The 27948-nt window shown below is 41.8% G+C and overlaps 1 protein-coding gene across 2 annotated transcripts; it reads right to left on the reverse strand.

Moving 5' to 3' along the window:
- Nucleotides 1-31: 31 nt before the first annotated feature.
- On the reverse strand, nt 32-27948 carry PTGR1 (prostaglandin reductase 1). Of its 2 annotated transcripts, none has more exons than XM_080667181.1 (10): nt 27679-27948; nt 24786-24901; nt 22931-22976; nt 21638-21694; nt 18216-18383; nt 15638-15755; nt 12764-12919; nt 9829-9937; nt 5348-5463; nt 32-2355 (listed from the first exon to the last, which is right to left on the reverse strand). In XM_080667181.1, the coding sequence occupies exons 2-10, from the start codon at nt 24889-24891 to the stop codon at nt 2245-2247; spliced, it is 987 nt and encodes a 328-aa protein (XP_080523307.1). In that variant the 5' UTR covers nt 24892-24901; nt 27679-27948; the 3' UTR covers nt 32-2244. The 2 variants fall into 2 exon arrangements, with proteins under 2 accessions (XP_080523307.1, XP_080523308.1); XM_080667182.1 differs by lacking the exon at nt 27679-27948 and adding an exon at nt 27502-27559.

The following is a 27948-nucleotide window of genomic DNA, read 5'->3' on the forward strand; positions in this document are numbered from 1 at the left end:
TTGCCCATTATCTAATCAAGTTTTTGAATTTTAGCTCTTTTTTATTTATTCTAGATATTATCCCCTTATTTATGATTTTTGAGTGTCTTCTCCCATTCCATTGGTTCCATTGGAACATTTTCCATATTCTTGGCACTATTTCCTTTGTTGCACAGAAGGTTTTAAGTTTGATGTAGTCCCATTTGCCTATTTTTGCTTATTTTTCTCCTGTGCTTTTGGTGTCATGTCCAAGAAATCATTCTCAAATCCAGTGTCACGAAATCTCCCCCCCCCCCCACCCCCACATGTTTTCTTTTCGGAGTTCCATAGTTTCAGTACAGTTCCATAAACTGGCAATTATTATTGTATACTTTTTGTATTTCCACCAATATACTGAAGAATCTTAGCATCATGACTCCTTTTTTGGAGTCTGCTTCAAAAAATTGAGCACAAATACTTTTAGTATGAAACAGTGGAACCAAGCAAAGAGGTAAACACCATTCTCTTCCTTTAAAATGCCAGTATAGCTAGTCTTTTGACTTTATATAGCTAGAGTTCCTTTTATAATGGAAACAAATTTTTCTATCTCTAGCTGAAATTCTTCTTGGACAGATGGAAAATTGTCAAAAATTTCTGTTCTAAGTGAATCTTTAGGTAGTGAATTTACATTTCTTTGTAAATTTGGATGTTCTTTGAGATGGAATATACCCAAAGTTTTCACGGGGTGGTGTCTTATGCTACATAACTCATTTAAAGCTGAAGATAAATTCTTGCAACTTTTCAAATTTTGAATCAATTGGTCTTTGATATCATCAGAAACTTCTTGTATTCTATAAGCAAAATTACTTAAAGGATTGAAATTTTCAGTATTTGTAAATATCTTTTTAAGTCTCTTCCTCATAAATTTCTGACTAAATCAACCTAACTAAAATAATTTCTTTTTATCATCTCTCCATCTAAGATTCTTTTTGTGTGTGAGAATTCATACTATTTTATAGCTGGCTAATTTTACAAACTCAAATCCTCTTAAAAAGTTGTTTAATATTTTGTTGGAAATTTCTCATCTCATATGACTAATTTCTTGGATTCTTTTTTGACTTAGGAGAGTACTTACTGAACTCACTAGATTGTTGCTGAAAAGTGACTAATATTAGGTATTGTCTTAAATATTGTCTGGTGTGGTATCTTTAACACTTTGGTATACAACAAATAGCTTTTCCATTGCTATGCCTGCAGTAAATCGCAATTGCCTTTCATCATTGAGTGTGCACTATGCCCTCTTCCACTCTTTTTGCTGTACTAGTCGTAGTACTAGCTTCTGTATTGCACTGAATTCTGCCTCAGTAATATGCCTTCATTTAAAAAGTAAATATTTTTCTGTGTTTTTAACCTAGAAAACAATTTAATTATAATTAAAGTAGTAAGTGTCTCAGTTTATGATTATGCTTTACATCAGTATTGCTAAAACTTGCGCTGTCTGCATAGGTGTACTTTAACTTGTGCTGTGTACGTAAAATACGCAAGTAAAGACATTGTGATGTTACTTCAGTGCATAAAAAACAGTTATCTGAACTGAATCTGTCTGTTGATACTGACTACATTGGTGAAGTGTTTATCTGTAATGCTAGAAATAATGCACATTTCTGTACAAGTATTACAATACAACAATAATGTCCTATGCTACACAACAGTTACAATGAATTGTAGTTCTACCAAAATAATAAAGCTGTGTTTAATGGAGAAATATTAACTGTGCTTTGTTGTTGTTTTTTAAAATCTTGAAATGTAGTACTATCCATATTTCCAGTTCTCAGTAGCCTTAAATGGCTACCATATTGGACAGTACAGAGTTCAGGTAAGCAATGCTAGCCACAGAGATCCCCAAAATCAAAGTAGCTTAATTCAATAAAAGCTTATTTCCATGGCAACCTTCCAACATTTATTGCTTTCCAACATTTATAGCTAGGCCATCTGGAACATACCACCTCCAAGGTCTCAGAAGCAGGGAAAGCAAGAACTGGAGCATTGTATGATGTGAGGTGACTGGCTGTTGTTCACTATGAAATGTTCATTCTCTGTTGCTAATCACATACTATTTATATGTACTTTATTAGGTAGATCAAACTCATCACAACCACTATTTTTTAGATAATGAGGGCAACATACATTTTTACTACGTTTAGTAAAAATGTATGTTGCCCTCATTATCTAAAAGAAATTAAGTAATCATCCAAATGATTCCTAGGTTCTATGTATCATTTTTTTTTATGCTTTCACTATTGTTTTCCCCAAATTATCTCCTTTCAGCATTCCCATAAATGCAGCTGGCATGTTCTCAAATCCTTCAGTGACGTATTCCTGGTACTGGATTTTACCCTGTATCAAAACAACAACAAATATAATAGATTAGTATATTCTAAATGATATACTCCTCTCATTGTAGCAACAAAATTATCAGGTACATCGCAGGACACTTGGAACTATAGCTGGAGATCCTTCTGCTCTGTGAACTTGCGTCACCTTGGGGCATGATCCACATACACAGTGTATGTGACAGATTACAAAGTACACATAGGAATTTCATAATAGGCACCAGATCACAGCCCAGCAATAGAAATGTCACAAGGAAGTGATTAAGCAATCTCTAAGTAAGTTATATGAAAAGTTTTATAATGTAATGATCTCAGAAAAGGTGAAAGTAGCTGGAGAAAGGCAGTCCCTTTAGGGTGTGATCTGCGCTCATCCTTCCCAGGACATAGCTTCACTGCTTCTCTTTGAACCCTGAGGAGGCAGAGCCTGTTCAGGAAATGTAAGTGCCATGGCACCTTGACGATCTGTCTTCTCTTCAAGCCAAGATTCTGTTAATGTGTGCTTAACATTCATTTAGGAGTTTGGGAGGGGAGAGTTCATTTAGTGAGGAAGGATTTTCATTCTCTTTCTCCTACAAGGCTACCGAGTGGGACTAATTCACTTTTTCAAGAAGTCTTATGTAGAGTCCTGAGTTATTGATACCATTTTTACCCTAATGTATTCCAGTGATGGATTAGCACCCTTTATGGACTTACGGAGGGACCATTTGATTGAGATCACTCAACTATTAAGTAGGAAAACTGGCAATTGCACCCTTGACTAGAAAGTCCAAGCTCATTCCTGCACTTGAAGAGGCAAAGAACCTGGAAAGAGTTGAAAGCTATAATCCGGTTTAAAGGTTAAAAGTAGAGGATGAATACTAATATTAAATGTTAATAATGTGGGAACTTAGGGCATAGGATATAGGTTATATGGAAACTGATTTTTCTGTAAATCTAAAATTATTCTAAGATAAAAAATATATTTGAGAAAGGGGAGAGATGAGAAAAAAATTAGATGAGAATTTTGGCTAATTCACTAGTTACTTAAAATTATAATTAGGTTCACCCTGTTAGAGGGACGCATTAGGGCCACCAGCACAGTGGTTTCTTGCTGTCAGCTGTGACTGAGGTAGCGCTAGATTCAATTTCACCAACAGGGATAAAGCAGCTACACACAGGGAACTTAAAAATAATTTCGCTCTTCCCAGCTTCCTGGAATGAGTCCAGCCCAGCACTACAAGTGTTAGCTGGGAAAAATGCCAACCTCCAATGGTTGCCAGAGAAGCAATTTCTTTCTTTGAATTGGGAGATGATCATAAAGCCAGGAATTAGGAAGTGTGATAGCACTTTCCCCCTCTAAAAAGTAAAATAATGCACCTTGTTTATTCAGATCTCTATTGACTAACATTCTACATGGTGGGAAAATGATCCCAGCACAGGACAAAGGGATTGGCTGGCTTCTTCCTCTTCTAAAGGCAGGGCTATAAGAAGGCTCTAATGTGGGACCTGGAAGAGCTATGGCACAAATATATGCCCTTCATCCATTCGGCAATATTCATCTAAGGCCTACATTGATGCAGACACTCCAGGTGCTAAGGATACATCAGCAAACAAAATGCATGAACACTGCTGCCTGCAGAGAGGTTATATTCTCATGGTGGGAGACGGGCAATAATTAAAGAAGTGAATTGTAATATACGTCACATTGAAAGATGATAATTACGAAAAGGTAAACGAAAAGGAGGCGCAAGAATGAAGGGGGATTACAGTTTAAAATAGGGTCACTGTAAAAGTTATTCAGAAGGCAGTTTTTAGCAAAGACGTAAAGGAGCTGTGAGAATTGAGCAGTGACAGAGGGGTAGAGAGGCAAGGGGAGGGATTGCATAGAGTGGGCAAAGTGAGTAAACGCTAAGAAAGGAAATGAGAGAGGTAATGGGGGCTAGATGGCTGGTAGCCTTGTAAGTTTTATTCTAAGTGAAATGGGCACTTGTGCAGGGTTTCGAGCATAAGAATGACCTGGCTTGATTTGTGCTTTAAAAGATCACTCTGGCTGCTGTGTTGGGAATTATCTGTAAGGGCACAAAGGTGGGACACCAGATGGAAGCTAACACAACATCCCAGACAAGTGGTGGCCCGGACCAGGGCGGTAAGTTGGGGGAGGGACCCAGCAATTTGACAAGGTGGGAGGAGTGGTCAGATTCTGTATGTATGCATTCTGGTGAGCCACCAGAATTTTGCAACAGGTTAGACATGGATCTGAATGAGAGAAAGAAAGGAACCAAAGATGATTTCAAGGTTTTTGGACTGAGCAACTGGAAGGGTAAAACTGCCATAACTGAAATGGTGAGGTCTATCAAGGGGGCAGGTTTGGCAGGAAATATCAAAACATATTTTGTTTTCGACATGTTAAGTCGAAGGTGTGTATCCCACATTCAAGTGCAGCTGTCAAGCAGTCTAGAGCTCGGGAGAGGGGCAGGCAGGAGACAGACATTCAAGAGCTGTCAGCCTACCTACATGTAAAACCGTGAGCCTGGCCCTAGCTGGTTTGACTCAGTGGAAAGAGCGTCGATTCTGGTCAAGGGCATATACCCTAGTTGCAGGCTCGATCCCCGGCTCTAGTCAGGGCATGTGTGAAGGCAAAGGCAACCAACCCTTGTGTCTCTCTCACATGGATGTTTCTCTCTCTGTCTCTTTCTCTCCCTTCCACTCTCTCTAAAAATCAATGGAAAAATATCTCAGGTGATGATTAACAACAACAAAAACAAACAAACAAACAACCACGAGCCTGGATGAGCTAACTAAGGGGTAGACAGGGAAGAAAAGAGGCCCAGTGAGCAGTGCAAAAGCCTCATGTGTAGATTTCAGAAAGAATGGAAAGAGAGGAACTGCAGACAACACTTCCGGGTATTTTGCTATAAAATAGGGAGCAGTGAGATGTGTTTGCAGCTGTATCTACAGCATCAAAGGGGAATGGGATCTGGTGTACAATTGGAGGGAGTGGCTCTGGAGCCCCTTACCTCTGAGACCCATTTCATCAATTCGTTCAGAGCCTTCTGGCGGTCATCTTGCCAGCGGCTGACGATGAACCCCTCCATGCGGAGCTGCTGATAGATAATGACCTCTGGGGGTGGACCTGTGAAGAGAAGGGCACATTTGGGCCACAGGGTCCAGGGAGGTGGCCGTGGTGAAAACAAGCACTGACTGTTTGTTCTCTTACTCTTCCCCCTTCCATTTCCTTCACTCTTTTCCGATCCACAGGGCTGCCCACCAATCAACTCTGTGGTAGGCAGAATAATGGCCCCCAGAGATGTCCACATCCTAATTCCCAGAACCTCTGAAGATGTTACCTTACAGGGCAAAAGGGACTTTGCAGATATGATTAAGTTAAGAATTTGAGGTGGGGAAATTTTTGTGTAGTATATAGGTGGGCCCAGTATAATCACAAGGGTCCTTGTAAGGGAAAGAGGGATGGAAAAAAGTCAGAGTCCGGAAAAAAAAAAAGTGATGATGGAAGCAGACATCAGAGAGAAAGAGAGATTTGATGATTTTAGGCTGTTGGCTTTGAAGACGGAGGAAGGGGCCAGGAGCCAAGAAATGCAGACGGCCTCTAGAGCTAGAAAAGGCAAAGAAACAGACTCTCTTCTGGAGCCTTCAGAGGGAACACAGCCCTGCTGACTCATTTTAGACTTCTGACCTCCAGAACTATAAGGGACAATAAATTTGTGTTGTTTTAAGCCACCAAGTTTGTGGTCATTTGTTACAGCAGCAATAGGAAACACACGTGGAGTCCTCGCACAGGTCACAAAGCCAGGGAATGGTCATTCTGGACGTGCCAGAAGCAAGGCCCACCCAAAACTTCCCAAACAGTTCTAGAGAATAGAAAGAGGTCCTGAAGATGGACACATTTCTGCACCACTCAAGAATGAATACCCTCACATTCCCAGTACTTAGCAGGTTCTTCTTGGTGGCTTAATGCAGTCATTCTACGGCATAAAGCCATGTCCTTCTGTTCTGTGCTCAGAGGAGATGCAAAACAACTAGTGTCCACCCCTGGACTAAGAGCCAATGAAAGAGAAGAGATCAGAGGCTCAACAGCTCCCATGCCTGCCTCTGTCCTCGCCATTTCAGGAAACCCAGAGTTAGACTGAACAGTGGGGTCTCACACTTTGGTGTGTATCAGAATCAGCTGCCGGGCTTGTCAAATTGCTGGGTCCCTCCCCCAACTTCCGATTGTGGCTATGGAATAGGCCCCAATAATTTATATTTCTAATAAGTTCCCAGGAGACGGTGATGCTGCTGGTCCTGGGCTCACACTTTGAGAACCACCAGCCTAGAAAAAGCACAAGGCTACCCTGCAGCCTGTAAGATGGTACTGTTCTACGTGAGAGAGCAAAGGTTGTATGATTGCCTGGTTTCTTTTCCCAAGGCTCTTACGTAACCAGACACTGAGGGAATGACACCTGAGTATAGTCTTACTAGTTCCAGGAAGTCAGGTTCAGTTAGAAGCGACAATCTATTCCAGCATCGTTGATAACTGCCATCACTCAAGCCTAAAAGTTCCCACTTACTACTTTGAAGGAAGTAATATTAGCAGTCAGAAAAAAATAGGGCTTCATCCTGAACTAAAAGAAACTGATGCAAAATGAGTGAGACACGGGGGTGACATAAGAGAGTGATACACCCAAATTCTAGATTGGTGTCACAGAAAGGGTGCTTCTTCAAAACACCCCCACCAACTATAATTCTTTTTGGGTTACGGATTGGAATCCTCATTTCCTCATTTGGAAGAGGATGAAATACCATTTCTGGGCTTGTCCACTCTGCTGGGAATGTGGGTTTCTTTATGAGAACAAAAAATACATGTGGCAGCAAATGTGGCATTAAAGTTGGGGGAAAATAGCCCTGGCTGTTTTGCTAAGTGGTTAGTGTCGGCCGTAGACCAAAGGGTCTTGGATTTGATTCCAGGTAAAGGGCACGTACCTTGGTTGCAGGTTCCATTCCTGGCTCTGGTTGGGGTGCGAGAAGGAGGCAACCAATTGATGTGTCTCTCTCACATCGATATTTCTCTCTCTCTCCTTCACCCTCCCTCTCTCTCTCCCTCCCCTCTCCCTTCCTTTCACTCTCTCTAAAAAATCAATGGGAAAAAATATCCTTGGGTGAGGATAAAAAAAAAAAATTTAAAGTTGGGGGAAATAATTACTTGCCTCTGAGCTATATCCTAATAGTGAAATATGTTAGAATTTCTGAAAATCAAAAGCAGGGCAGAATCCTATCTGATTAAAATGGAATGGACAAGGCCAGATGACATCTCAAAGACCTATCTGAGCAGCTGAACTTACAAAGAGTAATTGCTAAAAAGAACTGGATCAAGTTACTCTATCTAAAATATTTGGCTACACCTATCAAGGGCCATTTGGATATTTATAACATCATTTGGGGGTCATACACAATTACAAATTTAAAAATTAGCCTGCTATATTTGGGCAAACATTTAATTAACTCAGCCCTAATGCCTTGGCAGGGCCAGACCAAATGATTTCTCAGGCTGGACGTTCCCCACCCGAGTCCTAATTGGACAATCTGGACTATGGTCAAGAAGTACATCCTAGTCCTAACCAGTTTGGCTCAGTGAATAGAGCAACGGCCTGCGGACTGAAGAGTCCCAGATTCAATTCCGGCCAAAGGCATGTACCTTGGTGGCGGGCACATCCCCAGTAGGGGGTGTGCAGGAGGCAGCTGAATCGATGTTTCTCTCTCATTGATGTTTCTAACTCTCTATCCCTCTCCCTTCCTCTCTGTAAAAAATCAAATAAAATATATATATATATAAAAGAAGTACATCTGCAGCTTTGCTCGATTAGCGGGCAGATGTCTCATGATTCTAGCTTAGTATCAATTAGAAAAATATAGGGGGGAGAAGGTCCCTACCAATAAGACTGCCAAGTGAACCTGGAGTTTCCTTCTTGGAGAAGGCATTGTCTTTGATTTTTCACAGCTCAAGAGGGAATATATAGGTTGTCCATCTACGGCCCCTTTCACTCTCGCCCACCTGTCTCAGTGCAAGTTGCGTGTTGTTAACGAGCAGAGCTGTAAGGTTTCATTCCCATGAGTCAAACCTATCATAGAATGTTTATGTCTGGTTGAGTAGATCATGATGATAATCTAGAAGGTTCTTTGTTGTTCTTTCTCCTTTTTTTAAAAAAAAGAATAGATCTATTGATTTCAGAGAGGAAGGGAGAGGGAGAGAGATAGAAACATCCATGATGAGAGAAAATCATTGATTGGCTGCCTCCTGCACACCCCCTACTGGAGATCGAGCCTGCAACCTGGGCATATGCCTTTGGCTAGAATCGAACCTGGGACCCTTCAGTCCACAGGCTGACGCTCTATCCACTGAGTCAAACTGGCTAGGGCTGTTCTTTCTCCTTTTGTTTGGACCACAGTAAATCTGTAATCTCACCAACAACACAGAATTGTTGTAGCAGAAAAGGGCGCTGTATGAGTTGTTCAGAAAACCTGTCTTTGTTTTGAGTGTGTTGCTAATAGGATTTGAAGAGTCTCTGGTCCTCTCAGCCATTTATCTCCCCATCTGTAAAATGGGAGGCCTATACAACATCTCTCAGAGATGGGGATCTAATGAATACAGTTCTCTAATTGACACTATTTGTAGACCTCTATAGGTATGGAGGTGGGAGGGGCTCTCTCAGCATGAGAGAGTGAGGAAGTGGGGATGGAAGGCATGGTAGGGCACAGGAGAAACAAAACGTGGACAATCGAGGAATGGAGGGAGGAAAATGCATGCTCCTTTGCCTTTTAGAGGAAATTGTCAGTTTGAGAGGCTAGGGTGGCCTGCTGCTCTAGGAAGCACTACCCACGACTGTCTGAAGGAAATGGCAACCTGTTTTCCCCTTCAACCACCACAAGTCACCTACTAATACCCACACCTCCAGCAATATCCCAAAGATCCTGAAGAACCCTGACATTTTACCAGCCAGACCAACATGTTCTTTTTCTAAATCAAATCATGGCTGTCTTTTTACATTTTTTCCAGAAATAGGTAAAAACTAAAACTTTTAATAACATGTGTTTGGCCTGGCCAGCGTGGTTCAGTGACTGAGTGTCAATCTATGAACCAGGAGGTTACGGTCGATTCCTGGTCAGGACACATGCCCAGGTTGCCAGCTCCATCCCCAGTAGAGGGTATGCAGGAGGAAGACAATCAATGATTCTCTCTCATCATTGATATTTCTACTCTCTTTCTTCCTTCCTCTCTGAAATCAATAAAAATATATTTAACAATAATGATAAATGTTTGTTCTATATGTTCAGATTCTGTTATTTCTCTATGTAAGCTGATAAATACTACTTCATCAAGAATACCATAAAATCTTTTAAATATTTTGATAGTCACTAACATCTTATTAATATCTGATTTCAAATATGTGAATCTTCTTGTCTAGTCTTTCTACAGCTGTGACCATGTGCAGAAGCTCATTACCTGGGGGAGGTGGGCGAGTACTATTGTAGGTAGAGATGGCCCCACATATAGCAATTCTTCCAAATTTCTTCATTTGGGGGATAACAATGTTTGAAAATTCTCCACCTACCTAAATGGGACAAAAACAAAGAAACAAAAAATAACAACCTTAATCTAAACACTAGAAGATTCAGGAAAATCATTCATTTAAAATCATCATTTAACAGCAACAAAACTGATTGAATTAGCACAGTAGCAAAGAAAATTACATTTGGAAAAAGACAATAGGAACTGGGCATTTCCATTTTATTAAAGGAACATACATTATATAACTTATAAGTTGTATATTTCTATATACTGAGGTTCTCTGATCAGTTCAATAATCTCATTGCCCTACCTAAAAGTTTGGAAAAGTACTCAAATGCCATATAAAGAACAATGTTGGAAGACTCACATTTTTTACTTTCAAAACTTACTACAGAGCTATATTAATCAAAACAATGTGAGAAAAGAAATATAGATCAATAGAACTAAACTGAAGTCCAAAAAAAACAACTCTTACATTTACGGTCCATTGATTGTGATAAGAGTGCCAAAACAACTCAAGAGGGACAAGATAGTCTTTTCAACAAATGGTGTAGAACAACTGGATATCCCCATGGAAGAGAATGAAATTGGACTCCTTCCTTATACCATAGACAAAAATTAACTTAAAATGCATCCTAGACCTAAATGTAAGAGCTAAAACTATAAATCTCTTAGAAGAAAACAAAAAGTAAATCTTCATGATCTTGGGTAGGGTAAAGCATTAGACGTGACACCAAGGGACAAAAGAAAAAATAATGGAAAACTTCTGTGCTATAAAGAACACCATCAAGAAAGTGAAAAACAACTTATAAAAAGAATAGGAGAAAATATTTGCAAACTATATACAGTGGATCCTCATTACTACTGGATTCCATATTTGTGAATTGGACTACTTGCTAAAATTTATTTATAACCTCCAACTCAATATTCACAGGGCTTTCCCTGGTCATTTGCAGACACGTGCAGAGCAGGGAAAGAGATGCAAAGTTACCAGCTAAGGTCAAGCAAGGCCATGGCTCTGCCTTCTTTTCTCAGCTCTCTTAGATCATCAGAGGGTGAAGACAGTAGGGGGCAGTGCAGTTTAGTTCAAGAAGTTCTGCTCCTGAGCCATTTGGATGGGGTATAAACTCCAACTTGGGAGGATTAGTGGGGCAGCCTCAGGCAAGTTACTTAACATTTCTCTGAATCTCCTAGTCTCTCTCTCTTTTTTTTCTTTTTTTTTTTAATGTGGCTTACAGCTATTAATATTTTTTTATTGTTTAAAGTATTACATGTAGTAGTACATATATCTCCTTTTTTTCTCCCATTGATCTTCCCCCAGCCTCCCCTACCCCCTGTTGCATGCCCTCATCCCACCCTCCCAGTGTCTTGTGTCCATTGGTGTGCTTATATGCATGCATACAAGTCCTTTGGTTGATCTCTTTCCCCCTCTCCCCAACACTCCACAGCCTTCCCGCTGTAATTTGACAGTCTGTTCGATGCTTTACTGCCTCTGTATCTATCTTTTTGTTCATCAGGTTATAATGTTCTTTATTTTCCATAAATGAGTGAGATCATGTGGTATTTTTCTTTCATTGCCTGGCTTATTTCACTTAACATAATGCTCTCCAGGTCTATCCATGCTGCTGCAAATGGTAAGAGTTCCTTCTTTTTTATAGCAGCATAGTATTCCATTGTGTAGATGTACCATAGTTTTCTAATCCACTCATCTGCTGATGGGCATTTAGGCTGTTTCCAAATCTTAGCTATGATGAATTGTCCTATTCTCTTTTGTAAAATAAAGAAAATGGAAGCTATTGGAAGAGTTGTTTTTAGGATTTAAGATTGTAATCTATGTGAGATACGTGCATATATGTACATACTTTTCCAGGAGCAGTGAATGGTTCAGTGTTTGTGTGACTTTATAGAACACAACTACCAGGAAAACCAAGAACTGACTATATCTGATAAAGGGATTTGTATTCAGAATGTATAAAAAAGCCTTACAACTCAACGAATAGCCCAATTGAGAAATTGGCAAAGGATTTGAACAGACATTTCTCCAAAGAAGATATACAAATGGCCAATAAGCACATGAAAAGATGATCAATGTTAGCTATTAAAGAAATGCAAATCAAAACCACAATGAAATTATCACTTCAGACCCACCAGGATAGCCATAATCAAAAGGATGGATCATAAGTGTTGGTGAGGATGTTGGAACCCTCATATGGTGCTAGTGAGAATGTAAAATAGTGCAGCCATTGTGCAAAATAGTTTGGCAGTACCTCAAAATGTTAAACACGAAGTTACCATATGACCCAGCAATTCCATTCATAGGTGTATATCCAAGAGAAATGAAACATATCCACACAAAAACTTGTACATGAATGGTCATAGCGGCATTATATAATAGCTGAAAAGTGTAAATAGCAAATGTCCATCAACTGATGAATGGATAAATAAAATGTGATATATCAATACTATAGAATATTATTTGGCCATAAGAAGGAATGAATCACTGATATATGCTTCAACATGGATGAACCTAGAAAACATGCTAAGTGTAAGAAGACAGTCACAAAAGACCACTTTTGGGGGAAAGTGGGAAGCGACTGTTACTAAGTACAGCATTTCTTTTTAATGTGATGAAAATGTTCTAAAATTGATTGTGGTGACAGTTGTACAATTCTGTGAATATACTAAAAACCATTAAATTCTACATTTTAAATGAGTGAATTATATCACAATAAAGCTATTTTTGTTTTGTTTGTTTGTTTAAAAAGGCATATGTGCTTTAGTCACAGATTTTAGATGGAAACTCCAGAAGTATATTCCCTGTATAGTTACTTTGTTAGTAAATCAGATTTTAAGTCTAATTTGTACTTACATTATCAAAATAACAATCATAACCTTCAGGGGAGGCTTTTTTCAATGTTTCTTCCAAAGACTTTATTGTCTTATAGTTAAAGGCAACGTCATATCCAATCTTTTTAAGGTAGGCAACCTTATCATCAGACCCTGCTGCTCCAACAACTTTGCAGCCCTAAGTAGAAAGGGGTGGGGGAAGGAAATCATTTATAAATTACAAGCACAGACCAACTCCACCCTCCTAGTCCAGTAAGGTCAGGTTCCCCAAGAACACCTTCTGAGGTGCTGAGCCACATATATGAGAATACCACGATGGGCCAAAAGGCCCTATAAGTAAAATTAGTCCCGGAACCATCCTACAACCCAAGAATAACTCCAGCTTGCCTCTGACTGCCCAATACATCCTTTCTATGTTTATGATGTTTGCAGTTCATTTCAACCTGCTGGCTTGACAACATATTCATTTGTCTCTCTTGTGGGTTTCTTTTTAAATTAATGTTTTTTATTGATTTCAGAGAAAGGAAAGAAGAGGGAGGTAGAAACATCAATGATCAGAGAGAATCATCAATCAGCTGCCTCCTGCATACCCCCCACTGGGAGCTAGCCTAAAACCCGGGCATGTACCCTGGCTGGGAATTGAACTGTGACCTCTTGGTCATAGGTTGATGCCCAACCACTGAGCTATACCGGCCAGGCCCTCTCTCGTTTCTTTATTTTGGAACTTCTCTTCCCTTGCATGCTATCTCTTGGTACAGTCATCCTTTAACTATTATTTTGGCTCAGTTCTAGGACTCTCATTTCATAGATAACCCTCCTGGTAACTGTCCCCTTACTGTTTGATTTGGCCCAAATAGGGGCTTAATCACAAGGAACAACAACAGCCTGTAATTATTGGAATCGAGAGTCTAGGTCAGTGGTCGGCAAACTCATTAGACAACAGAGCGGCAAACCGCGGCTTGCGAGCCGCATGTGGCTTGCAAGCCGCAGTTTGCCGACCACTGGCCCAAAGCATTGGACTAGATGCTGCTTAATCTGCAAGACTGGATACCATAGTGGCACATAGAAAGCAGCTCTTCAGAAAGCTCTCTTATATTCTGAATGGACTGTGAAGACCAGAAGATGAGCCACTATGCACCTTCAGTTAGGGAAAGACCTTTGGGTTCATACATGGATCCGTACCAACAATGACTTCTATCTACATACTTACCCCATTTTTTCATGATTCAAGAAAAAAACTCTTGCAAAAGCTCCATCCTCTGTCTTTTGTCCTTCTAGCCTTATAAACTCACAGGATGATCTCGACACTTACGACCTCAATGCTTCCTTCGTGCAGATGTTTCGCACCCTTTCTATCCACATCCAATCACCAGGTTTTATTCTTTTTCCCCCAAATATCCTAAAAGCTGGCTCTGATGTCTAATCTCTACCTTTGATGCATCACAATTTCCATCTGAATTCTTGTAAGGGCCTCCTAATTGGACTTCTTGTCTCTAGTACTTTGTCTCTGGAAACTATGAACCAAGGCAATGTAACTTCTCTAAAATGCAGAACTAATTCTGTCTCTCCTTTAAGGATTAAGCTTTTTAGTATGGCAGTGTCCAGTGGGGTTTCTAAAAGAACAGGTTTAGGGATAAGTCCTATCAAACTTTTGAAATAAATATGCCTTACAGTTTAAAGAAAACATTTAACATTTGATTATTGGAAATGTTACTAATTTGTTTTGTAAGTCTAGCATAACCCAAGCTGAATATTGATAAGTTCAGAACAAAAACAACTCCAAACCAAACTCGTCTATAAATATAGATGCAAAAATTCTATTTAAAATGCGATCAAATAAAATTCAACGGTACAAATCCATAATTTCCATAGGTAAATAAAGCTTATTCCAGGAATGCTAGAATGATTCAATACTGGAAAACTAATGTAATTCATTAACTGCAAAGTAAGCCTGCTAAATGCTGAAATAACATTTGATAAAATTCAATATCTATTCATATTTCTTTACTTACCTGTAAATAAATTCTTCCTGTAACCTCTAAGGTAGCTTCATTTCTTATTTGTATCCCAAGTTCCCATTAACACTGGAGACCACCCTGAATCCTTGGTTATAGTCCTTTATTCATCTGTATTTTACTTAACTCTTTCCCTAGGAACTAGGTCCTGATTCTGCATCCCAGTCTCTGGCAAAGGATCAGCTAAGCCAAATCACCTTGGAACATTCCTCTATGTGACACATCCTGACCATGTCTGAGCTGCCTGCTGCCCACCATCACATCAGATCTCCTGAACACAGACACCTGCCTAAATCAGAGCAATGTTTCCATGCCCCAGGTACCTCATAGGAGTTGGCCCCACCGCTCTGGGCTGACTGCAGTAGCCTTTGCAATGGGGCCATGTGGGCTTTCTTGATTGGCTAACCTCACGTCCCTCCTTTACTGTTGGGGACAACCATAGGAGAGAAGGTAAGGCTGTAACAAGAAATGTTAAGCAACCACTATGAAGGAAGCCTGGCTGGTATGGCTCAGTTGGTTGAGCATCTTCCCTTGCACCAGGAGATTTCAGTTCGATTCTGGTCAGAGCACATGCCCAGGTTTCAGGTTCAATCCCCAGTAGGGGGCACCCAATCAATGAGTCTCTTTCATCATTGATGTTTTTTCCCCTCTCTCTCTCTCTCCTCCCTGCCTCTCTGAAATCAATAAAAATATATTTTAAAAAAGTAATAATGTTCATTTTTTCCTCATTCTCCCATTTCTTATTCATTCCCAATCTTCAACTTCTACACAAGATCCACTAGACTAATCACCAAGACTAAGGAAGGTCTGCTATGTTCACTGCTGCATTCCCAGTGCACACTGTGGGTGCTGAGTATTTGCTCCTGGAGGAAGACACTTACCTTGATCTTAGCTATCTGCCCCACAACAGAGCCCACGGCTCCTGCTGCTGCATTAACCAAGACTGTGTCACCACTTTTTGCACTACAGATCTCTAGCAGGCCAAAGTAGGCTGTTAGGCTGAGGAAAGAAAATTAAGGATATGATATAAGCCTAACCAATGGTCACAGACAACAGGGGGGTGGGGGCATGTGTGGGGAGGGGTTTGGGATGGGAATGGGGGGATGAGGACAAATATGTGATACCTTAATCGATAAAGAAATTTAACAAAAAAGAAAATTAAGGATATGTGGATAAATTTGTTGCTTTCCCATATAACTCATTCAGATATATCCCAAAGATCTTCTTAGACTGCCATGGGTCTAGGTAAAAGAAAATAATAGGAAATGAATATTACCATCCACTAATGGTCCACCTCCTCTTTCCTTACCCCTTACCCCCAACAGAAATAAAGATGATGAGACTAGGGTGGGAATGGAAAGTTGCCTGGAAGGGGACTACATCTTATCTATCACCAGGTTAAGTCTTGGGGGTGAAAGAAGATAGGTCCCCCGTAAACTTCAGTGATCTAAGAATAGAGAGCTTGTGCCTCATTCGCATCTAAGTCCTAGGGAGATGGAGAGCTTCATGGGGGAAAGTCTCCATGTCATCCCGGTGCCATAGCCACAGAGCAGATGTAATGGTATGAGGTGTCTAGGCATGACAGGGTCAGAGAGAAACACCTGGAGTTTCCCATGGCTCCAGAGCAGTATGGGAGAACTTCTGAAATTTCCTCATCTCACTCCAAGTAGGATGTCAAAGTTAGCTTGCAGGGAAAGAATACTAGGCTTGCAAAGATACAGCTCAGATAGCACTGATGGGGAGTAGGTGAAGAAACCATCACACCTCAGTGGATTGCTGGCTTGGAGGAAGACGTGGTTGAAGACACAATGGGAAAAGTTAACTTTGAGCAGGAGACTAGCCTCAGACTAAGAAAGATCAAGCTCAAGAAGTTGTTGTCCCCCTTCTACTGACACTGAACTTGCATTCGCCCTTGGAGCTTTGCATCAACCCTAGGGAGAAGATAAAGGAAATGCTGAGCTTGAAACCTGAAATGATCTGAGAAATCACTGAATTTACTGAGGTTTTCTTTTCCTACACTGGCCAAAATAAGGGCTTGAAATGGAAATAAAGTGCAATAGTAGAAACATTTTGAGTTATGTTTTGTACCCCTGAGTCTGAGCCAATGAAATCCATACCCATTATGGTGACTGTTAAGCCACTTTCAAAATTTCAGACAAATTCATGTAAAGTTGTTTCTATATAAAACAGAAACTACAGCCCTAACTGGTTTGGCTCAGTGGATAGAGTGTCGGCCTGTGGACTGAAGGGTCCCAGGTTCGATTCTACTCAAGGGCATGTACCTTAGTTGTGGGCACATCCCCAGAAGGGAGTGTGCAAGAGGCAGCTGATGGATGTTTCTCTCTCATCAATGTTTCTAACTCTCTATCCCTCTCCCTTCCTCTCTGTAAAAAATTAATAAAATATAAAAATAAAAAAAAAATAAAATGTGATTTCTTCAAAACAAAAACCGAAACTACACATTGGCGTAACTTAAGCTTCCTTGGCCTGGACTCTGTTTGGGGTCCATGAGAGTTGAGCCCTGAAGGGAAGGCAGTGAAAGGCATAGGCAGCACTTTATCCAAGGACCCAAATATCTAATAATCCCTTAATCCAGTGTTTTCCAAAAAAAGAGGGAGGGCAAATGGGGGAAAATGAAGGCAGGAAGAGGAAGAAAGGCAGGAAGGAAGGGAGAAAGGTGGAAACAGGAATGAAAGAAGGAAGGAAGAAAAAGATCACACAACATAGTAAAAGAGCAGAAATAAATGAATTCCAGGCAATGACAAGAATATTTGGGCGACTCCAAAAGGAATTCAATCGACCTTGCTTCTCCAGGGCATAAAAGAAACTTGAGGTCCACAATGCAGCTGGGACCTGGAACGTCGACACAGGATGAACTGACCAGGTGTCTTCCTGAGGGACAGGAAGAACTTCCTGAGGTCAAGAGACACCTGGGCATTTTAAATCTGTGCCAAGCAGAGAGACTGCACAACTACTAGTATAATCTGTGATTCATCTTCGTTATTTAACGTCCAGCTTCTTTTGCTCCTCAGGGAAAGGTGGGGAAGGATACAGATGCAGAAAACCAAGGTAGACTGAACTCCTTCCCTTTTAGAATTCTGAAATGGAGGCAGAGATGCATGATGGGTGAAGCTAGGACCCTCTCAGGGACAGGAGGAGCTGGTGCCTTTGCGTTACCATTTGCCAGCTGTTGAGAGGGATCGTGTCTACATTGCTCCTCACTCCTGCTTCCTCTTTGTACCTGAGTGTCACTGACCTGATTCCCCCTTTTTTCCTTTAGTTTTAAGGCTAACTCGAGCCTAGCCCACTCTTCTTTCCTTCTTAGCCCCACCATCTTCTCTAATCAGCCCTGAACCTATAATGTCTCATCTCTTCTTATTGACCAAGTTCTGGACAAACCATTTTGGAAATATGGAGTGTCGGGCTCTCAAACAAATGGCATACAGGCTCAAAACTCACCCTGGCATGCCGAGTGTTCCCAGCATCAAAGACAGAGGTAATGTGTTTGGCCACGCTGCAGGCAGCTTCTCTAGTTCTTTTCCGTCAGAAATGGAGTGTGATGTCCAGCCTGAAGGAGCCAACACTACAGTTCCTGTTGGAAAGGCTGAGTTTTTACTTTCCACAACTCTGAAAGATAAAGCACATCAGGACATGTGAAACCTCTCGCCTTTGAAGAGAATGGGGATGCTGTGAGGCTCGTGTATACAATGAGCACTGAGGTTGATAATCCACGAATGAATACCCCTCCCACATCTCTCCGGCTTAAGTCTTAGCCATTGGTCTCTCCTTCTTCTGGACAAAATATAGGGGCCATCAGACAGGGACGCTCTCAATTGGCCCAGCATCTGACCTTGTCCTAACCCACTTCTCTTCTATCTAAGCAAGAGGTGTCCATCCTCTGTCTCACGGTGCCCTGGTCGCCACCTGCTTGTGTTCTTCAGGGGTCACCCTCCATTTCTGAGCCCTTCCTCTCTCCTGAATCTGTAACATTTTCTCCCTACTGTCCCTTGCCCTCAGTGTAAAAGCATGCTCAACTCTATTTTACAATCCCATTTTCTCCCTCCCTCCTTCCTCTCTCTTCTTTGCTTCCCATTCACTTGATAACCCAATGCAACACCCCCACTATGCCACTAAGGTCACAACAACCCCCCGATAGCAAAATGCAGTGGACACTCTTCATTCATTATCTGATTTGACCTTTCTACCGTATTCAACACACTGTGCCGCCTCAAACTCTTCCCCACTGGTTTCCAGGGTTTCGTTAGGCTTTTTACCTCTCTCTCTAAGCTGCTCCTTTTTTTATCTGATTTGTTGATTCCCTTTCTCCCATTGTTTCCCACTCTTATCTCTCTTTATTGTCCCTCCCCAAGATCATAAAGTTATATAACATACATTTATTTTAGAAAATTCAAAACATATAAAATAAAAGTTATCAGTTCTAATCCTATGAAACAAAGGTAACTTGTAATATTTTGCTGTATTTTATGGCAATCGATATATTTTTTAATGTGCATATATTACGTGTCTTTACAAAAGTGAAGTAATTTTATGTTTTGTAATCTAATTTTTCTCTTTCAACATTATACTCATCTATATAACTTATACTTTTTTCTCATATTAGTAAGAATCCGTCAAAAACTATAATGAATTTAATTATTTCCCCATTATTAGACATTTAGACTATTTCCAGTATTTTCCCTGATGTAAATTACATTTCAATTTATATTCATAAATAAGAATTTGTTATTTCCTTAGACAGTATTTCTCTAGATGGAATTACTAGGGTAAAGAGTATTAAAACATTAACTGTTGCTGGATATTGCCAAATTCCTTTTGAGAAGGTTATGCCAACTTTTGCTTTTACACTTAACGTATGAGAGTATTATAACAACATTTCCATTACTGGGTATTATGTAAAAAAAAAAAAAAGACTTTGGCAACTCAGTAAACACAAATACATGTTCATTCCTTTGATTGTTAGCAAGAAATGAGTAAGACCTACATGAAGAAAACTGTTAATAAGCCATAACCCAAAAATGGATAAATGGAGAGATATAACTTGTACTTGGAGAGAAATATTGTAAATATAGCAGTTCTCGCGAAATAAATCTATATAGTTATTGAAATCCCAATAAAAATCCAAATAAAATTTTAATAAATGGTATAACTGGCTAGTCATTTGGACATGAAGCAAACACTTCAGTCCTTATTCCAAAATAAAAATAAAATAATTCAAAGATTTAAATGTGAAACATTGAAGTATAACATACTAGAAGATAAATCTTTTAGCCATTTGGTGGGAAGAATGCCTTTCTCATCATGCAATAAAACCAAGAAGCTGCCCTAACCAGTTTGGCTCAGTGGATAGAGCGTCGGCCTGCGGACTCAAGGGTCCCAGGTTCAATTCTGGTCAAAGGCATGTACCTTGGTTGCGGGCACATACCCAGTAGGGTGTGTGCAAAAGGCAGCTGATCGATGTTTCTCTCACATTGATGTTTCTAACTATCTCTCTCCCTTCTGCTCTGTAAAAAATCAATAAAATATATTTTTAAAAAACAAGAAGCCATAATTACAAATATTAATAATGGTATCCCATAAAATGTTTAAACTATGATTGGATATAGAAGAAAGATAAAGAAAAACAAAGACCCAACTACTTGCAAAAGTAATATTCCTAACAGGTGAGATGAAAAGACCTAAAGGGCAAAGGACATAAACAGATAATTCACAGAAGAAATTGATCATTAATTTACAAGAAGAATGTCAACATCACTAATAATGAAAGAAATGCAAATTAAACTTGGCATGAAGTATCAACATATTCTTCTCATATTGCTAAGATTGATGGTAAGCAACAGGCATATAGTAATGTAGGACACAGGGTGATTAATGTGATATTGGTAGGAGTGGATACTCATACAATCATTTGTAAGAGCAATTTATCATCATCTCTTCAAATTAAAAATGCATACCTCCTTTGACCTAGAATTTATACTTCTGGAAATTTAATGTAAAACAATATTCATCTAAGTGGGTAAAGAATACACAGACACACATATACTTATTCCTTGCAGAACTATTTGTATTTGGGAATGGTTAAGGGTAGAGGATTAGTTAAATGGCAGATAACAATGGCATATATTATAGCCATTAAAAGATGGGTAGTATAGCCTTAGCCGGCTTGGCCTAGTGGATAGAGCGTTGGCCTGCAGACTGAAGGGTCGTGGATTTGATTCCCGTCAAGGGCATATGCCTGGGTTGCAGGCTCCATCCCCAGTAGGGGGCGTGCGGGAGGCAGCCAATCAATGATTCTCATCACTGATGTTTCTATCTCTCTCTCCCTCTCCCTTACTCTCTGAAATCAATAAAAATATATTTTAAAAAAAGATAGGTAGTATATTTATATACTACAAGCAAAGGATATCCATAACATATTGAGAAAGGCAATTTGCTGAAGGGCATTTAATCCCATTTTTAAAAATTATAGATATTAGTATGTGTACTAAAAATTTTTTGAAATAATAATACATTCACAACAGTCCTCTCTAAGGATGATGGGGGAACTGTCAGTTTCTAAGATACAATTTTTTTGTTTTATTTGAATTTCTACAAAATAATTATGAACTGGACAAATACAATTTTTTTTTAGTAATTAAAAGTAAGTATAGCAAAGTGAAGTTGAAATGATGACAATTTCACAGCCTTTCTTCCCTTCCCATTAGTCAGGAAAAGAACAGAATTCCCATGTTTCTTTGAAGATCAAACAATGAGTGAACTACACAAGCTGAAGAAATTATGAGAGCAACAGACAGAGACAGGGCCCAGCAGAAGGTACAGGGGAGACATATTTTCCAAATACTGGGATAAATGGAAATATCTACCTGGCCACTTGCTCCCCCATCATCGTATCACCCTCCTTCAATTTTTTGGCCGCCAATCTGGAAAAAAATAATCCATGCTTAATACATAAGAGCATCTGGGAAAAGCTGTCTTGATTTAAGGCAAATGGAAAACCATTGGGGAAGTGTGCACAGAAACCTGGACTTGCAATTGGTGCCTAAAGGGGGATGGACAGACTTGGGGGCCTGAACCTTTAATCTGTGGTATCTAAGATAGTGTCAGAATCAAGTTGAATTGCAAGCACCCAGCTGATGTCTTAGCTTTACATCTCTATCAATCAGCTAGGGAAAAAATTATTAAAAGGAAAGATGACTATATTGATTACCTAGGCAAAAAATTACTGAGGAGCCCTAACTGGTTTGGCTCAATGGATAGAGCATCGGCCTGTGGACTGAAAGGTCTCAGGTTTAATTCTGGTCAAGGGCATGTACCTTGGTTGTGGGCACATACCCAGTAGGGAGTGTGCAGGAGGCAGCTGATCAATGTTTCTAACTCTCTGTCCCTCTCCCTTCCTCTCTGTAAAAAATCAATAAAATATATTTTAAAATAAATAAATAAACTTTAAAAAAATTACTGAGGAGTGTGTGACCTATGAAGGCTTTTATTCTCTTCCCTCCCAGAGAATTTACTGAGTACTCAGTTTGAGTCAGCTGCAGATTACCCAAATTACAAGAATATAGGGAAATAGAAGGCAAGAAAATCCAATTTTAGTCTTGATATCTTCCTCGACTCAAATTATTTGCCAGTAGTGAAATGGACAAATTGGAGATTGGTTTCTTTTTTCTTTTAATTTTTCTGGAAGCAACTCTGGTGAGCAATGAGAGGCAAACCGTGGACATTACGATAGGAGATAATTATAAAATAAAGAGGCAGAGTAATTCCTCACCAAGCTTCTCTGGCCTTTGCCTGCAAAAGATGAGCACCCACAAATCCCATCACTCTTACTGTACTGGGAGAAAAATGACTGTTTTGCATCAGTTGGATTTTTAAAAATTTTTTTTATTGATTAAGGTATTACATGTGTCCATATCCCCCATTGCCGCCCCCCCACCACACTCCCATACATGCCCTCACTCCCCAGTGTCTTGCGTCCATTGGTTATGCTTATATGCATGCATACAGGTCCTTTGGTTGATCTCTTACCTCCCTCCCCGCTCCGCAGCCTTCCCGCCATAATTTGACAGTCTGTTCGATTGTTGGGTAGTTTAAAAGATGAACTACTTTAACGAAGAGTCTAACACACAATATAAGAATTCTTAGGAAGGAAATAATACCTCATGTAAGGATCCACAGTGAGGAACAGAGCTTCCAGCAGGACCTCTGCAAAAGAAAGCATCCCATAGGCAATTAGAACTAAAGGCCTGATGCCTTTGTTGTCTCTGACGTTTTAAATAAACACAGATTATCTTTCAGCTTCAGGGCTGCGTTCTCATAAGTACTTCCTATTGAAGAGCCAAGAAGGACTCACATTTGGCCCAGCCTGTTGTTGTTGTTGATCATCATCATCATCATCATCATATTTGCACGGCATTCCACGTTTTTCGTGTATTATTTCATAGGATATTCTCAACAATGATTGTTTCCACTTTATTTAAGTTTCGGTTCAGTAACTTGCCCAGGGCCATATCTGTAACCACTATGTTGCAGTGCTCACCTAGGGTTTCATTACTAGCTCCAGTTAGCATTAAAGAATATGTCTGTTGTGCCCGGCCAACATGGCTCAGTGGTTGAGCGTTCACCTATGAACCAGGAGGTCACGGTTTGATTCTCAGTCAGGGCACATGCCTGCGTTGCACGCTCAACCCCCAATGTAGGGCATGCAGGAGGCAGCCAATTAATGATTCTCTCTCATCATTGATGTTTCTATTTCTCTCTCACTCTGCTTTCCTCTCTGAAATCAATAAATAAAATAAACAACAACAATATACACTCAGTGGCCAGATTATTATGATCTCTGAATGCATAATAATCTGGCCACTCAGTGTATATCCTATATAATAAAAGGCTAATATGCAAATTGTCCCCTCAACCAGGAGTTCCACCAGCAGGCAGGACGGCCAACTGCCCATGTCCCCTCCCCCTGGCCAGGCTGGCCGGACCCCACCCATGCACGAATTCATGCACCGGGCCTCTAATATATATATACCAAGTGGCCAGATTATTATGCGTTCAGAGATCATAATAATCTGGCCACTCAGTGTATATATGAATACGTATGTTGCTAGCCTGACTCTTAGGTACACATTCTCTGGAATTTTGAAGCTGAGTCCTGGCTATCCCAATTTATATGGGACGGATAACTTTGCCATACTATTTGATTGCATGCACTTTTCACATAGCTTACCTACCTGTAAACACTGATTAAGACCCTCCTTAAAGTCTGCTCTACAAAGCTAATTTCCAAACATGTTATGAAGTGTGTTGCCATTTTTCTCCCATAGATACCCTTAGGTTTGACTTGACGATTCAGTTCCCCCAAGTGGACAGGACACTCCTCAATGAAGGATGAGGTTTTTTTACCTCCTTGTCTCCTCAGAGGGATAATCTGAGCTCTGTACACAGACTGTCTACCCCATTATCATCATAGGGTTCACCAGGTCAGAGAGCAAATCCTCCCATGGTCTAGTCAAAGTCATGAAGAATAATGCACCCAAGGTCAAGTGTCAATTACCAAGAAAGAAGAGGGATCATCCAATATGACATCGAAGCTTCACACAGTGGACTTGGAAAAAGTCTCTGTGGCAGATTGAGAATGGCCACAAATACCTCCCATCTCTGTGTAAGGGCCTCCCTGCCAATCCTCTCATCAGGAAGTCTATTCCCTCTCCTTGTCCTGGGCTTAGCTGTGACTTGCTTTGACACATTTACTAGCAAACATGACACAAGTAGAGGTTTGAAAAGTACTTGCAGCCTGCTGATTCTTGCTGCTCTAGATTCAGGAGACCACTGTGGAAATAAAGAGCTCAAACTGGCTTGCTAGGAAGGCCACACAGAGGAGAACTGAAGCCACAGAATTGTGTGCTAATAAATGGTTGTTGTTTGAAGTTACTAAGTCTTGGGGTAGTTTGTTATGCAGCAAAGTTTGATTGATACAGTCTCTTTCCATTCAAACCATATGATATGACTTACCTCCATTTTTTAAGGGTGGGAGTTCAACTGTCTTCATCTCAAAGTTACTATTTGTAGGGCTGCCTTCAAAGTGCTTCTTCAAGGTCCAGCTCTTAGCACGAACCATCCTGAAACTCCTAGAACATAGTAGTCAAATGTCAGGAAGTGACTGGATTATTATAGCTTGCTAGCCATTGCACTGAGGCCAGACAGCAGGGTCTACCCATCATTTACTCCTCATCATTACCATTTAGCATCAATCACACTAATTTAGTATTCACTATGTTTTTGTTGCTGTGCTACGCACTTCATATTCATCATTTCATTTTATCTTCATAAACTGGTGGCCCGGTGCATGAAATTCGTGCACGGGGGGTGGGTAGGGGTTGTTCCTCAGCCCGGCCTGCACCCTCTCCAATCTGGGACCCCTTGAAGGATGTCCTACTGCTGGTTTACAGGGATCAGGCCTAAACCGGCAGTCGGACATCCCTCTCACAATCCAGGACTGCTGGCTCCAGCTGCTCACCTGCCTGCCTGCCTGCCTGCCTGATTGCCCCTAACCACTCCGCCTGCCGGCCTGCTCGCCCCCAACTGCCCCACCACCACTGGCCTGCTCATCCCCAAATGCCCCCCCGCCAGCCTGATCAACCCCAACTGCCCCCCCTGCTGGCCTGCTCGCTCCCACCTTCCCACCCCACTGGCATGCTCACCCCCAAATGCCCCCCTGCTGGCCTGCTCACTCCAAACTGCCCCCCCACTGTCCTGATCTCCTCCAACTGACCCCCACTGATGGCCTGCTCACCCCTAACTGGCCCCCCTGCTGGTCTGCTTACCCCCAACACCCCCACCCCCCACCAGCCTGATCACCCACAACTGCCGTCCCATCCTGGCCTGATCACCTCCCAGCCCCTCCTTTTTTTTCTTTTCAGCACCTCCTTGAGCAGAGGCCAGGGCCGGCCAGGGCAGGCAGGAAGCTTGGCTTCCTCCATCGCTGGGGGCAACCCAAGCCTCCTGCTTGCTCTAGCTATGTGGCTGCCGCCATCTTGGTTGGGTTAATTTGCATATTTGCTCCTGATTGACTGGTGGGCGTGGCTGGTGGGTGTAGTGGAGGTACAGTCAATTTGCATGTTTCTCTTTTATTAGTGTAGATAGAAGATAAACTTCCCTATAGAATGGGCATTGTTATTATTAACAGCATACAGTGTACAGAAGAGCAAGCTGAGGTTTCCTTGGAAACTTTCAAGGCCAAGAAAAATGTAATTCAGCACAGAAATTCTTCCCAGCCATCACTAGGGTACTGAACACCTACCTGGTGTGCAAATATTCTGTTTCTTGCCCCACAAGAAATGAATCCTAAGAAATATTGTCAAACACAAAGAACAGACTAGAAGTCCACGCACATCTTTCAAATGGATAGAGCAGTGATTTCCAACCTTTTTCATCTCCTGGCACACAAACTGATTGCTCAAATTTGGTGGCACACCAAAAAAATGTATTTTTTGCTGATCTGACAAAAAATAGGTATAATTTTGATTCATTCACAGTGGATGGCGGTTGTCATTTTTTAACAAATTATTTCAGAGAGCAAGGGAGAGGGAGAGAGCGATAGAAACGTCACTGATGAGAGAGAATCATCAATCGGCTACTTCCTGCACACCCGCCACTGGGCATGCACTTTGACCTGGAATCCAAGGTGACCTCCTGGTTCATAGGTCCAAGCTCAACCACTGGACTACACTGGCCTGGCTGTTGTCATTTTTAACTTTGACAGCCTAAGTCACAGCCTTGGGCAAACTACTGCCCGCAGGCCGGATCCGGCTGTTCTATCCGGTTCTCTTGCTCTCCCCTCCGCTCCTTTACTTTGAATTTATATTAGTTCACACAAACACTCCATCCATGCTTTTGTTCCGGCCCTCCGGTCCAGTTTAAGAACCCATTGTGGCCCTCGAGTCAAAAAGTTTGCCCACCCCTGGGTCAATGCCCCTGACTAAATAGTCAGGTATCGCATTTTTTGAAAAATTCCTGCAGCACACCCGTTGAAAATCTCAGAGCTAGAGCAACGCATTCTAAGACAGTCTCAGGAGCACTTGAACAGCACCGGGTGGCGCTGCTGCTCCGCCCCATTTGCAGGCGCGAATTTTCTTGACAAAGCAAACGGGAAATCAAGGATTTGTTGGGATTTAAATTTGCTCCCACACAAAATCGAGAGGTCAGTCACACTGCTCTGAATTGCCCTGCATCACGTGGGCCACGCCTTCCCCATCTGTGAATCAGCCGCTAACCGCCCGCAGCCGCTGGCAATTTCATGCTGCCCCAGCTCTCGTCAGGGACACTTGTGGCCTGGAGGGGAAACATTGCAAGAGGAGCGGCCGCACCCGTCCCATCCGCAGCCCTACTGTGCCTTCTTGTTTCTTTTCCCCAGACGTCAGCAGATGAGAATTCTGAATTCGCCGCTGTCCAGGAGCCCCTTGGAAAGGGCTTGGCCGCAGAGGCGCGGAGCAGTTCAGCGAGCATCCCCCCGACCCGAGCAAGGGGGCCGGGTGAGTGCCTGGCACGCCCGCCCCCGGCTCCCACCTCCTCGCCCCGCTCACACCCGTGCCCAGGAACGGAACTCTGACGCCTGCCTGTCCTCTCCTTCCACACGCGTCCCAGTTTCGCAGCCCCGGAGCAGGCAGCTACGCGGTGCAGCCGGAATTCTCTCCAGCCCGCGCGCTTCCCCCCAACACCCCTTTCCGACCTCTCCCAGAACTTGCAGAGCACACAGGCCTCGGAACATCTTGCATCGCTTCCTCCGAGCCAAGGCCGGAGGTTATTCCACAAAAGGAGGGGGAGAGCCACGCGCAAACGCTCCGCCCAGGGTGTCTAGAAACTCAGCAGGAGGAAAAGCGTGGCCAGGGTGCGGGTCTTTACTTACTAGAGTCCGCAAGTTCCACTACCCGGAGACAGCAATCGCCACTACGCAACAGAGCGCTCCCGCCTCGGTTTATGTAGCATTCCAAGGAGGGCGGGGCTTCCCCAGGGCGTGTGTGTGTGTGTGTGTGTGTGTGTGTGTGTGTGTGTGTGTGTGTGTGTGCTGGCCTGGTCCCCAGGCTCCTCCTCACCCCTGCAGCTTGTATAGCATCCACGCTTCCACCCCCATGGGTGCCCCCGTACAGGTGCCCTGCCCGCCAGTCCCAGTTTGCCT

The sequence above is a fragment of the Plecotus auritus genome (assembly GCF_963455305.1).
Source record: "Plecotus auritus genome assembly, chromosome: 5".
Taxonomy (NCBI): Eukaryota; Metazoa; Chordata; class Mammalia; order Chiroptera; family Vespertilionidae; genus Plecotus; species Plecotus auritus.

Excerpts from the sequence above, each read along its gene's own strand:
- PTGR1 (XM_080667181.1), bottom strand. The coding sequence starts at position 24,891 with ATGGTTCGTGCTAAGAGCTGGACCTTGAAGAAGCACTTTGAAGGCAGC. Across the intron at positions 12,920-15,637 it reads GGCAGATAGCTAAGATCAAG|GGCTGCAAAGTTGTTGGAGC; the intron begins GTAAGTGTCTTC and ends CTTTCTACTTAG. Across the intron at positions 9,938-12,763 it reads ATGATTGTTATTTTGATAAT|GTAGGTGGAGAATTTTCAAA; the intron begins GTAAGTACAAAT and ends TGTCCCATTTAG.